General features: G+C 71.3%; 3 protein-coding genes across 3 annotated transcripts; 2 read left to right on the top strand and 1 right to left on the bottom strand.

Moving 5' to 3' along the window:
• Positions 1-1,663: 1,663 nt before the first annotated feature.
• AURANDRAFT_4343 (hypothetical protein) lies at positions 1,664-2,350 on the top strand (the record flags this gene model as incomplete). Its single annotated transcript, XM_009043842.1, has 1 exon — positions 1,664-2,350. A coding segment is annotated over one exon (687 nt), but the record flags the coding sequence as incomplete, so codon positions are not given.
• Positions 2,351-2,739: 389 nt separating this feature from the next.
• AURANDRAFT_68207 (hypothetical protein) lies at positions 2,740-7,899 on the top strand (the record flags this gene model as incomplete). The annotated part of the gene is made up of 5 exons (XM_009043843.1): positions 2,740-3,840; positions 3,898-4,198; positions 4,331-5,444; positions 5,686-6,489; positions 6,552-7,899. The coding sequence occupies 5 exons, from the start codon at positions 2,740-2,742 to the stop codon at positions 7,897-7,899; spliced, it is 4,668 nt and encodes a 1,555-aa protein (XP_009042091.1).
• A 2,732-nt stretch (positions 7,900-10,631) lies between these two features.
• Positions 10,632-11,324, bottom strand: AURANDRAFT_14101 (hypothetical protein; the record flags this gene model as incomplete). Its single annotated transcript, XM_009043836.1, has 1 exon — positions 10,632-11,324. A coding segment is annotated over one exon (693 nt), but the record flags the coding sequence as incomplete, so codon positions are not given.
• Positions 11,325-11,813: the final 489 nt, after the last annotated feature.

Below are 11,813 nucleotides of genomic sequence, written 5' to 3'. Positions count from 1 at the left end.
ATGCTGGTCGTATGCGGGTGGTATGCGGGTGGTATGCGGGTGGTATGCGGGTGGTATGCGGGTCGTATGCGGGTCGTATGCGGGTTTTATGCGGGTCGTATGCGGGTTGTATGCGGCTGCTATGCTGGTGGTATGCGCCTGCTATGCGGCGACCTCCGGCGGCCGTCGCCTGGGGTCGTCGACAGCGGTCGCCGGGCTGCTATGCTGGTGGTATGCGCCTGCTATGCTGGTCTTATGCGCCTGCTATGCGTCTGCTATGCGCCTACTATGCGTCTACTATGCGTCTACTATGCGTCTACTATGCGTCTACTATGCGTCTACTATGCGTCTACTATGCGCCTGCTATGCGCCTGCTATGCGGGTGGTATGCGGCTGCTATGCGTCCGCTATGCGTCCGCTATGCGTCCGCTATGCGGCTGCTATGCGGCTGCTATGCCGGTGTATGCCCGGCTGGTGTATGCCTGGTGGTCGGCCCCCTCTGGAGGGGCCAGCCCCTCGAACATTTTTTGTGACTTCACGCTGAAGAAAAATTGCCGCAGAGAGTTGAGCATGTGCGTGTCCGCGTCGCAGTGAGCTAGCTAGAGACTTGCGTGACTTCGGACAATTCGTAATGTGCGCCCTCCGCATTGCCGTGACGGGCACGGCCGGCCGGCTCGGCGGCTCCATCGCGCGCGCCTGCCGCGCGGCCGGCCAGGAGGTCGCCGCGACGCTGGACCGCGCGCCCGGCGCCGACGTGAGCCACGTCGCGGACCTCTCCGCGGACGGGCGACACACCTGGGCTTCGGCCTTCGAGGGCGTCGACGTCGTGATCCACGCCGCGGCCCTCCCGGGGCCCGCGCGCGAGCCGCCGCCGACCGTCGACGCGTCGCTCGGCGCGGCGCTCGAGGCCGCGGGCGTCATCGGCCTCGAGGACGCGGCGCCGTCCGAGCTCTTCGGGGCGAACGTCGCGTCGACGCTGAACGTCCTCGACGCCGCCGCGCGCGCGGGCGTGCGGCGCGTCGTCCTGAGCTCGAGCGCCTTCGCCATGGGCTGGAGCCACGACGCGCGCGCCTTTTCGCCGGCGCGCCTGCCGCTCCGCGACGGCGACGCGCCGCGGCCGCGCGAGTCCTACGGCCTCTCGAAGGAGGTCGGCGACGCCGTCGGCGCCGCCTACGCGCGCGCCTGCGGCCTCGAGGTCGCGTCGCTCCGCTTCACGAACGTCGTCAAGCGCGACGCCTTCCGGAGCCTGCCCTGGGCCTACGACGCGCGCGCGCCGCTCGTCATGTGGGCCTGGGCCCACGAGGACGACGTCGTCGACGCGCACGTCGCCGCGGCCGCCGCGGACGCGGCCCGGCTCTTCGCGGAAAGCGACGAGGCGACGTACGCGGCGTTCCTCGTCTGCGCGCCGTCGACGCGCTACGCGGAAAGCACCGCGGACCTCCTCGCGGCCCACTTCGCGCCCGCGGCGCCGCCGCGCTTCGAGGGGTCCGGCAACGGCTCCGTGCTCTGCGGCGCGCGCGCGGCGCGCGCGCTCGCGCCCTGGAAGCCGCGCTGCTGGACGGCGCCGCGCCGGGGCCTCGCGTCCGCGGCCGCGCGCGCCGCGGCCGCGGACCCGCGCCTCGAGCGCGTCGACGTCGGCGGCCTCCCGCTCGACGGCGGCGGCGCGCTCCCCGGCGGCGCGACGCTCGCCTACCGCGTCTACGGCGACCGCTCCGGCCCGCGCGTCGCCGTGCACCCGAGCTCCTTCGGCGCCGTCCACGCGGAGCTCGCGTACAACGTGCCGTTGCTGCTCGAGCACGCGGACGCGGTCCTCGTCGCGAACATGCTCGGCAACGGCGTGAGCAGCTCGCCGTCGACCTGCGCCGCCTACCCGCCCGTCGTGACCGTCGACGACCAGGCGCGCGCGCTGCGGCGCGCGTGCGACGCCGCGTTCGGGCCGGGGCGGACCGTCGACGTCGCCTACGGCTACTCCATGGGCGCCATGCAGGCGCTGGCGCTCGCGCGCGGGGGCGGCGTCGCCGCCGTCGTCGCGGTCTGCGGCGCCGCGGGCTGCTCCGACTACAACCGCGTGTTCCTCGACGCGCTCGACGCCGCGCTCGAGGGCGGCGACCGGAGCGCGGCGCTCCGCGCGTTCGCGCTCGTCTACGCGGGCTGGGGCGTCTCCTACGACTTCTACGCGGAGCGGGCCTGGGCGCGCCTGGGGTTCGAGGATCTCGACGACTTCCTCGAGCGGTCCTACGTCGCCGGCTTCGCGACCGACGACCCGGACGACCTGCGGGCGATGCTCGCGTGCTGGCGCGCCGCGGCGGAGCGACCGCCGGGTCTGGAGGCCATCGAGGCGAGGTGCCTGTTCCTGCCCTGCGACACCGACGCGCCACCCGGCGTCCAGCGGTCGCGACGACTTTCGAGAGCATTTGAAAACCACGAAAAAGTCGTCACCGATGCGCCTGGTAGGCGTACTTCCGAGCGGACGAGATCGAGCGGCGCGAGGTCGCGGCCATCCCCGGCGCGACGCTCCGACCCATCCGCTCGCCCTTCGGCCACCGCGCGGGCGACCCGTGGCGCGACGGCATGGACGCGGAGCGGGCCTTCATCCGCGCCGAGGTAGGCGCGTTCTTGGGTAACTCCTAGCACGTGAACTGCACCTTGAATTCAAATTTGCCCCCTCTCAGAGTTCGCGCATGGGCGGAGAGCGGCTGTGCCTCGGCATATAGAGCAGCTGTGCCTTCCTCCGATAGAGTCCGTTCAATGATGGTCGCAATGCTCGCGCTGCTGCGTCAATGCGGCGCTTTCCGCGCGCCTGCGGCGGCGTCGCGCCTCGCTCCAACTCGCCTGCTCTCCGTGTCGCCGCGCATCTACGAGTCGTCGAGCGCCGCGCCGGCGTCGTACGCGCTGCCCGTCTCCGACGCGCTGCTCGCGCGCGTGCCCGAGAGCGTGCGGGCGCGCGACGCGGACGTCGTCGAGGCGTACCTGTTGGACGCGCTCCAGCTGGGCCTCGGCGCGCTCGAGCGAGTGGAGGGCGCTGGCGAGGCGCGGCGCGTCGCGGCGGAGTTCGACAGCCTCGTGTCGCGCCTCGACACCTGGGACGCGCGGCTGCGCGAGCGGCTCGACGCGGCCTTCGCGACGCGCGACGCGCGGACGACGGCGGCGTTGGAGTCCTACCTCGGCTCCAAGGGGCGGCTCGAGGCGACGATCGACGGCTTGCGCGTGAACCTCTCGGACCCGACGCGGTCGACGAGCCTCGTCTCGGCGACGGCGGCCTCCGTGTCCCAAGCCTTGGAGAAGACGACGTCGGACGTGCGCCGGCTCCTCGACTGCGCCGACTCGTCGAGCGAGCTGGGCAAGTTCCTCGCGCAGCAGCGCGAGGTCGTCGCGAGCCAGCGCGGCGTCCAGGCCGCGGCGACGGCCGAGTTCGTCGGCGAGCTGCGGTCCGCGTACAAGGACCTCGACGCGCGCCTCGCGAGGACGCTCGAGGCCGTCGGCGCCGAGGACGTGCGCCGCGCGGACGTGAAGGGCCGCGCCTTCGAGCTCGACGTCTACGACTCGCTGCTCGCGCTCGCGTCCGTCGGCGGCGACGGCGTCGAGGACACGGCCTACGAGGCCGCCGCGGGCAGCCGGTCCAAGGTCGGCGACTCGCTCGTGACGCTCCAGGGCGGCGCGGCCAGGGTCGCCGTCGAGGTCAAGAGCGGCAAGTTCGCCATGGCCGGCGCGACGTCGCTCGAGCGGTCCCTGCGCGACGCCATGGACCTGCGCGGGGCCCAGGCCGCCATCGGCGTCGTCCGCGCGAAGCACCTGGGCAAGCGCATGGGCTGGTACACGGCGCTGCCGGGCAACGTCGTCGTCGTCGCCTTCGAGCCCGACGTGCGTGCCCCCGGCGTCCTTCGCGCGAATCTTTCGTCGAACGCGCGTCGCCCGCAGGTCGAGCACGGCGCCGTCGCGCTCCAGTGCGCGTACAAGGTGCTCCGGGCCCAGGTCCTCGCGGACGCGCTCGCCGCGCGCGACGGCGACGGCGAGGACGCGGCGGCGCTCCGCGCGGACGCGATCCGCCAGCGCGCGCGCGACATCCTCGCGTCCCTGGACCGGCTCCGCCGCATGAAGAAGAATGCCACGGATGCGGGCGGGATGTTGAACGCGCTCCGCGTCGACCTCGACGACCTCGACCGCGAGATCCGCGGCGCGCTCCGCGAGATCGACAGCGACCTCGCCGCGGCACCCTCGGGTTAACATCACCGCACCAAGCCAACATTGAGCCTCGCTTGAAGCGTGTCTGCTGCGGTGGCCATGGTGGCCGGATCCGCGCTCCTCGTGTGCTCCCTGGCGACGCTCGCGTCTTCGTTCGCGCCGATCGTAGCGCCGCGCGCGGCGGCGACGACCGTCGGCGCCGCGCCGCGCTGGGTCGACGGCCCCGGCGACATCGAGGAGGCCGCCCGCGTGTCCAAGTTCACGAGCAACGCCGTGAGCGTGCTCTACTTCTCGGCGCTCGCGTCGACGCACGCGTCGGCGCTGTCGACCTTCGAGCTGCTCGCGGCCGCGCTGCCCCGGTGCGAATTCCTGCTCGCGGAGAAGAACAAGGACAAGGAGTGCTGGGGCGCGTTCGAGCGCTGCGGCGACGTCGAGCTGCCCTGCGTCGAGGTCTTCCACGACGGCGCGTCGGCGGGCGTCGTGGGCGTCGGCGAGATGGCGGGCCTGCTCTCGGACCTGGGCTACAGCCCCGGCGGCGGCGGCGGCGGCGGCGGCCCCGCGTCGCCGTCCGACGGCGCGAAATTCTTCAACATCGCCGAAGACCTCTGGGAGCGCAGCGCCGACTCGCGCAACGACCCCAACTTCCGCGGCAAGGTGCCGCCGCCGTCGAACCGGAAGCAGGAGCGGCAGAACGCGCAGCGGAACCAGCCCCCGAAGGCGCCGCGGACGACCGCGTCCTACTTCCCGGGCGCGGGCATGGGCCAGGCGCCGCCCCCGGGCATGGGCGACACGATCAAGAAACAGCAGGACGCGGAGCGCGCGGGCATGGACGGCCTGCCCCCCGGGGCGCGCGTCGTCGACGGCGACGACGGCGCGAAGAAGTCCCCGAAGCCCAACAAGGCGGGCCAGGCGGCCAAGAAGGAGATCGAGGGCCTCAAGAAGAAGTTCGACCAGATGGCCCGCGACATGGGCAAGGACACGGCCGAGGTCCAGAAGAAGCTGAGCCAGCTCTCGTCCGACGCGAGCGAGCAGGCGTCGCGCGCGGCCGACGAGGCCAAGGCCAAGGCGTCCGGCGGCGAGACGAAGCGCGCGAAGCTCGACCGCCTCTTCGCCATGGACGCCGACTCGTCGGACGCGCCCGCCGACGAGAACCTCAGCGACTTCGAGGCCTTCCTCGAGAACCGGCGCAAGGGCGGCACGGACGCGGACTTCTACGCCAAGCAGAAGGGCGCCGAGGACGAGCCCGGCGCGGGCGACGACGACGACTGGCTCGGGAAGATCAAGTACACGCCGCCCTCGAAATAACCGTCGCTCCGCACCGAGTAGGAGAGCCCGTGATGCCGGCAACGCCGGCGTCGTAGGCTGTCAATGTTGACCTCCCAATTGGAGCGGGCGATGTCGGGCCTGTGAGCACCTCGTCAAGCAACTCGCGTGAGACAGCAGCCACGCTCGCAACGATAACCACGACCACATGGCCGGCCACCAGCGCCCGCTGGGGTTGCAGTGGGGCGCGGCGAGCTGCAGCCCGTCCGACGATTCGGAGGTCGTCGTCGGCAGCCTCGGCGACGGCCTCGGCTCCGTGAACCTGCGCACGGGCGAGCTCGTCGCGTCGTGGCGCGGCGCGGCGGCGGCGCCGGCCGACGCGGCCGTCGTGAGCGTCGCGGCCCTCGGCGGCGGCGCCGTCGCCTGCGGGCGGCGCGACGGGTCGCTCGCGGTGTGCGCCGTCGACGGCGCGACGGGCGCCATCGCCGAGGGCGCCGCCGCGTCGACGGCGACGCCCGGCAAGGCGCTCCACGTCTGCGCCTGGGTCGGCGCCGGGGAGCGCTGGCTCGCCGTCGTCTTCCAGCGCGAGGGCCGCGGGGGCGCCAAGGGCGGCGGCGTCGAGGTCCGGCGGCGGCGCCTGCCCTGGGACGAGAGCGGCGCCTGGGAGAGCGTCGACGACAGGCCCCCCCACGGCTCGGAGCGCGGCGCGGGCCTCTGCGCGCTCGCGTCCGGCGCCGTGCTCGTCTTCGCGGGCCGCTACCATTTGCGCGCGTACGCGCGCGAGCCCGCGGCGTCCGGCAAGCGGAAGCGCGCGGCCTTCGCGCACGCCGAGTGCCAGGAGAACCCCATCGATGTATTGGCGGCCTGCGGCGCGACGGACGTGGCGACGGGCCACCGCGACGGGTCCATCCGCGTCTGGCGCGGCGTCGCGGCCGCGGCCGGCGCCGGCGGCGCTCTATCGGCCTACGGCGTCTACCACTGGCACGCGAGCGCGGTCGGCGCGCTCGACTGCGGCGACCGGGGCGACGTGCTCCTCTCCGGCGGGTCCGAGGCCGTGTTGGTTGTGTGGCAGCTCCGCCGCGACGAGACGGAGGACCGGAGCCGCGACTTCCTGCCCCGTTTGGGAGGCGACGTGTCGCGGTCCGCGCGTGCCGGTCGCCCGCGGTGCTCGGCGGCGCCGACCTGTGCCTCGTCGTCACGAAAGACCGGGCGGCGCACCTCGTCGCCCTCGGCGGGTCGCTCCGGCGGCTCTGGACGCGGAGGAGCGTCGAGACGGCGCCCGACGCGGGGCTCTTCGACCTCGGCCCGCTCGGCGTCGCGTGCAACGGCAAGGACGGCGCGCTTCAAGTCATAGACGAAGCGAGCGACGGCGTGGCGCGGACTTTGGATGTCGTGCCCCACAACCGCACGTCGTCGGCCGCGGCCGCCGCCGTCCGGCGGCCGCGCGTCGTCCTCGCGGCGGCGTCGCGCGACGGCCGCCACGTGGCGACCGTCGACGAGTGGCGGCCGCGCGCCGCGACCGGCGGCCAGGAGCTCAAGTTCTGGGAGGCCGACGGCCGCGGCGGCTTCGCGGCGGCCGCCGTCGTCCGGGGGCCCCACGGCGCGGGCGTCTCCGTCGGCGCCGTCGGCTTCCACCCGCGCCTCGTCTGCTGCGCGACGGCGGCGCCGGACGGGCTCCGCGTCTGGGTCGAGCTCGACGGCGCGGCGGGCCGCTGGACCTGCGCGCTCACCGTGGCCCACTGCGCCGGCCACGGGCCGCCGCGCCAGCTCTGCTGGTCGCCCGACGGCTCCGCGGTCGCGTGCCACCACGACGGCGTGCTCGCGGCCTGGGACCCGGCGTCGGGCGCGCTCCTCGCGACGCTCGGCGCGCCCGACGCCGCCGCGACGGCGCTCGCCGCCGGTTTCCTCACCGCGGCCGACGGCGAGGTGTGCCTGGCCAGCGTCGACGCGACTCAGGTCGCGTGCGACGTCCTCTCCGTCGCCGGCGCCGACGACGCGGCCGCCGACGACGCGGCCGCCGACGACGCCGCGCGCGGCTGGCGCTACAGCGCCAAGGCCAAGGCCGCGGCCGTGTCCGGGGACCGCGTCGTCGTCGCCGTGCCCCTCGAGCCGCCCGCGGCCGCCGTCCTCGTCTTCGCCGCGGACGACGCCGCGCCGCTCTTCGCGTGGGACGTCGTCGCGGTGCCCCGCGCGCTGGCCCTCTCGGGCGCCGGCGGCGTCCTCGCGGCGTTCCCCGACGGCGCCCTGCTCCACCTCGCCACGGAGGCGCCCGCCGCCGCGCCGACGGTCGCCGTCGCGCCGCGCCGCGCGGGCGGCGTGGAGGTCGTCGAGGCCGGCGACGGGCCGTCGTCGCCGAGCGCCGCGCTCGCCTTCGACGCGCTCCTCCGCGTCGACCCGGCGCGCGGCGCCGACCTCGACGCCCCGGACACCGCGTCGGGCGTCTGCGAGCTCCTGCTCGCGGGGGCCTACTACTAATTAATCAAGTCGCAACAGAACGTAGCCCGCCGGCGAGCGTATGCCGCGCTGAGAGGAAATGAAATTGAAAATTACCGCATCCGGATGACCCGACTTGCGGAATAATTGGGAGGGCGCGCGCGCGTCCGTAGAGCATGAAGGAGAAACCATCTCGCCGTGGAAACCTTCCGTATGATAGAGTTTGACGCGCAGCGGCTCCGCCATATTTAATAGTCGCCGCCAAACATTCTTTGCTGGGCCGCCTTCGTGTTCAGTCGCGCTTGTTCACGCTTGAGGCAGTTGATCGAAGTCATCGGCACTTTACTGAAGGGCGTCAGCACGGGCTTGCGATATTTTGCTTTGAGTCGAAGCGCCGCGACGAAGGTGGGAAGATTCGCGTATTTTTCGGGGGCCAGGTTCAGCAAGTAATTCTTCATGAATTTGATCGCGCCAACCTTAAACGACTCGATATCACCATCAATCTCGCGATGCTGGCTATCGCCATCAGGCATGGGCACACGAGGGAATTTTTCCACGGCCGGTCCGCCGCGAAACCGTCGAAACGCGTGACTCTTTGCGGCACTTCCATCTTCAGTTTCTCCTGTATATTCGTACAGCATATCGTCGTCCAGCGCGGTATCAATACTGCAGCCGATGCTCAGCATCTCAAGGGCGTCCCATTGCCGGAACCCATCGCGTCGCACGTTCGCGGCCAGGACAACGACACGGAGCGCGACGCCGATGTCCTCTGGGGCGATGCCGAGTGCCACCGCTGTAGCATCACAGGCGGCTTGGCTGGCTAGCTGTACCGTACCTTCACCCATACCTCCGGCTTCGCCATTCTCAAAATTGAAGTATATCAAATCCTTGCATTCGACAGATTCTTTGTCGTCACTTTCGCTCACGAAGACGGAACTCACCACAAACGACTGGCTGCCCGCGCACCAGCAGCCGGGCTCACAGATGTTCTCTTCGGACACAGAGCAGAGGAAAAGCACGCGCTTCGTGCCGTCGCCGCGGACAGAGATCATGACGGCCGTTTCCCAGCGATCGCTACCCCATCCCATCGGCGGCATGTTGAGCGCGCCGTGGAGATACAAGGACTGTTCGAGTCTGTCGATCAGATCAGCACGCGGCACGTTCCGAAATCGCTGGCCCCAGGCATGACGGAGCGCGGAAAAATAGGCGTCTGCACCCTCGATGCTTTCAATGTCGGCGCGCTCGACGTCGGTGACCTCCTCGTCGTAGTTGATTCCCCAGGAATGCATGTTCGCCGTCCATTTCGGGAGCTGTCGCAGCCAGGCCTCGCGCTCGCGCCACGGCATCTCAGATGGGGGTTGAAAAGGATCCTCGACGTAGCCGTCTCGCTCGAATCTGGCCCAGGCGCGAATGTGCTCCAACGCGTCATGCAGCTTCACGGTTTCTTTGGGATCCCGTGCGCGAATACCGAGGCTCGGATCGCGCTCAAACGTGTAGCTCTGGTCTAACACGTATCGAGACGAATCTCTGTTGCTGGAGTATGAAATGTTGAATCGCGCCGAAGCCATCAAGGCGCGTTCCGCCCATCCGAGAACTCGCGGCGCCGCGTCCCGACCAAGCGCGAGCGCGAGGGTGAGGATGTCGCCCGGACACACCGCGAAACCATCCTCCTCGTCTTGCGGGACGGCCAAGACCACGCCGCCGTTGACGACGACGCCGTACGACCCGAGCGCTTCGATAACAAAGTCGTAGGAGAAGATGGACCGGCCGCTCCGGTGAGTTTTAGGGTCGACGCTCACCGAAGCAAGAGTCTTCGTCGTTTCACTCACCTCCTCGTCGGGTTCCGTTGCTGCCGACATACCGCGCGCTGAGCGTGGATTCGCTCGTCTTGCCACAAAGTCGGCGTGACCCCGCCTCAGTTCCTCCCGGCCCCCCCTACGTTTAGAGACGCATCACGCTCGGCGGGGATCAGCGCGTCAAACGCCAAACAAGGCCTCAAAAAGACGAGTCCGTCAAAGATGCCACCACTATTAAGCTGGATCGGCGAGTCGCAGCACGAAGGGCGCGTTGTTCCGCATCCCCCCAGTCCCGGCCATGGACCCCAACCCCAACAACACGCCCGGCTCGAGCTCCCGGAGCTCGTCGCGCATGCGGAGCGTCGTCCCCCAGAGGCGATCGCCGGCCGCCGCGTAATTCAGGACCAGCGCCGGCTTCCCGTCGAGGCGCGAGGCCTCGACGGCGTAGCGGAACGGCCGCCCGGCGACGCCGCCGGCGAAGCGGTTCGCGCCGTCGCCGTCCGGTCCGAAGGCCTTGCCGAGCCACCTGCCGCCGCCGACCGTAAACAGCCGGTTCGTGATGAACCCGTTCAGCGGCGCGGCCGTGCCGAGGAATTCCAATTCTCCGTCCCATTCGCCGTCGACCGTCTCCGGCGGCGCCAGCGCCTTCCACGTCGACACGAACTCGGCCTTCGTCGTCCAGCTCGACCGCCGCTCCGGCGCGAGGCGCCCGTTCTGCAGCACGTTCGCGAGGGAGAGCCCGCCGAGGACCGCGGCGGCGCCGACGGCCGCGGGCCGCGCGAGGGGCAGCCACGCCGCGTCCGGCGCCGCGGCGGCGACGACGGCCGGCGGCGGCGGCTTCGCGCCGGGTCCGCCCCGCGGCCGCGGCGGCGGCGCGACGAAGCCCGCGCGGCCGAATTTCGGCGACGGCCCGAAGCTCAGGCGCGCGACCGCGCGGCCCGCGGCGTTCGGCAGCGCCTCCGTCGCGAGCGCGTAGGCGCGGTTCGCGAGGCCCGGCACGACCTCGCGACCGGTTCGCGAAAACGCCGCGCGCGCGACGTCGTCGGGCGCGGAGACGACGCCGAGCGCGCGCGCGCCGGGGACCTTGAAGACGAGCGCGTCGTCCATGCCCGCGCGGCCCGCGAACTGCGTGTCGACGGCGCCGGGGAGGAGCACGGTGACGCGGACGCCCGCGGCCGCGAGCTCGTCGTGGAGCGCGTTGCCGAAGGACCGCAGGAACGCCTTCGTCGCCGCGTACGCCGCCGACCCCGCGCAGCCGTGCGCGGGCACGCCCACGAGGCTCGCCGTGATGACGACGCGCCCGGCGCCGCGCGCCCGGAGGTCGCGGCCGAAGCGGTGGCAGAGGTCCACGGTCGACGCGACGTTGAGGGCCACCAGGGACTCGACGCGTTCGAGGTCGTCGTCGAGGAACGCGCCCGTCCGCGCCGCGCCGGCGTTGGCGAGGAGCAGCGCCACGTCGAGGCCCCGGCACGCGCCGTGGAGCTTCTTCGCGCCGGAAGGGGTGGCTAGATCCACCACGACGACGCGCCACGTCGCGTCGGGACCGAGGCCCTCGCCGACGCGCCGCAGCGCCGCCCGGTCGCGCCCGTGGAGCACGACGCCGTAGCCCGCGGCCGCCGCGCGCTGCGCGAGTGCGGCACCGATGCCCGAGGACGCGCCGGTGACGACGGCCCACTCCTGCGATGCAGCGACCGCTGCGGCTGCGCAAACTAGCAGTTGCCGCAAGCCCATGCCTGCCTCTTTTAGCTCGCTGAACAGCTCTTTCCCTGCAACACGCTGTCGCGACCGCTAATCACATCCCGTGCCAACCACGAGCCAGGGCTCGACACGAGACAATCGCGCTTCGCTAGCACTTAAGTTCCATCCTCGACGCTGCCGTCTATATCGCTGCCGCTGTCGTCTTCATCTCCATTCGATCCACCGTCTTCCTCAGAGGCAGTGGTCCAGGAATCCTCCGAGTCGTCTTCAGAATCACTAGTTTCTGCTTGGGTGTTCTTCACTGCGCCGACAGGGGCGTCAAGTATTGCCCTTTGGAGAGATGGTTCAAGTTCCTCCCACGACTCACGTGTCCCGACGACCGACGTCGACGATGTAACAAGGCGATACCACGGCTCCCGTACGTCGTGCTCCTCCCGCAAGTCCAACGTGAACGTCACGAAT

The sequence above is a fragment of the Aureococcus anophagefferens genome (genome assembly GCF_000186865.1).
Source record: "Aureococcus anophagefferens unplaced genomic scaffold AURANscaffold_73, whole genome shotgun sequence".
Lineage (NCBI taxonomy): Eukaryota > Pelagophyceae > Pelagomonadales > Pelagomonadaceae > Aureococcus > Aureococcus anophagefferens.
This window is presented reverse-complemented; position numbering and strand designations above follow the sequence as displayed.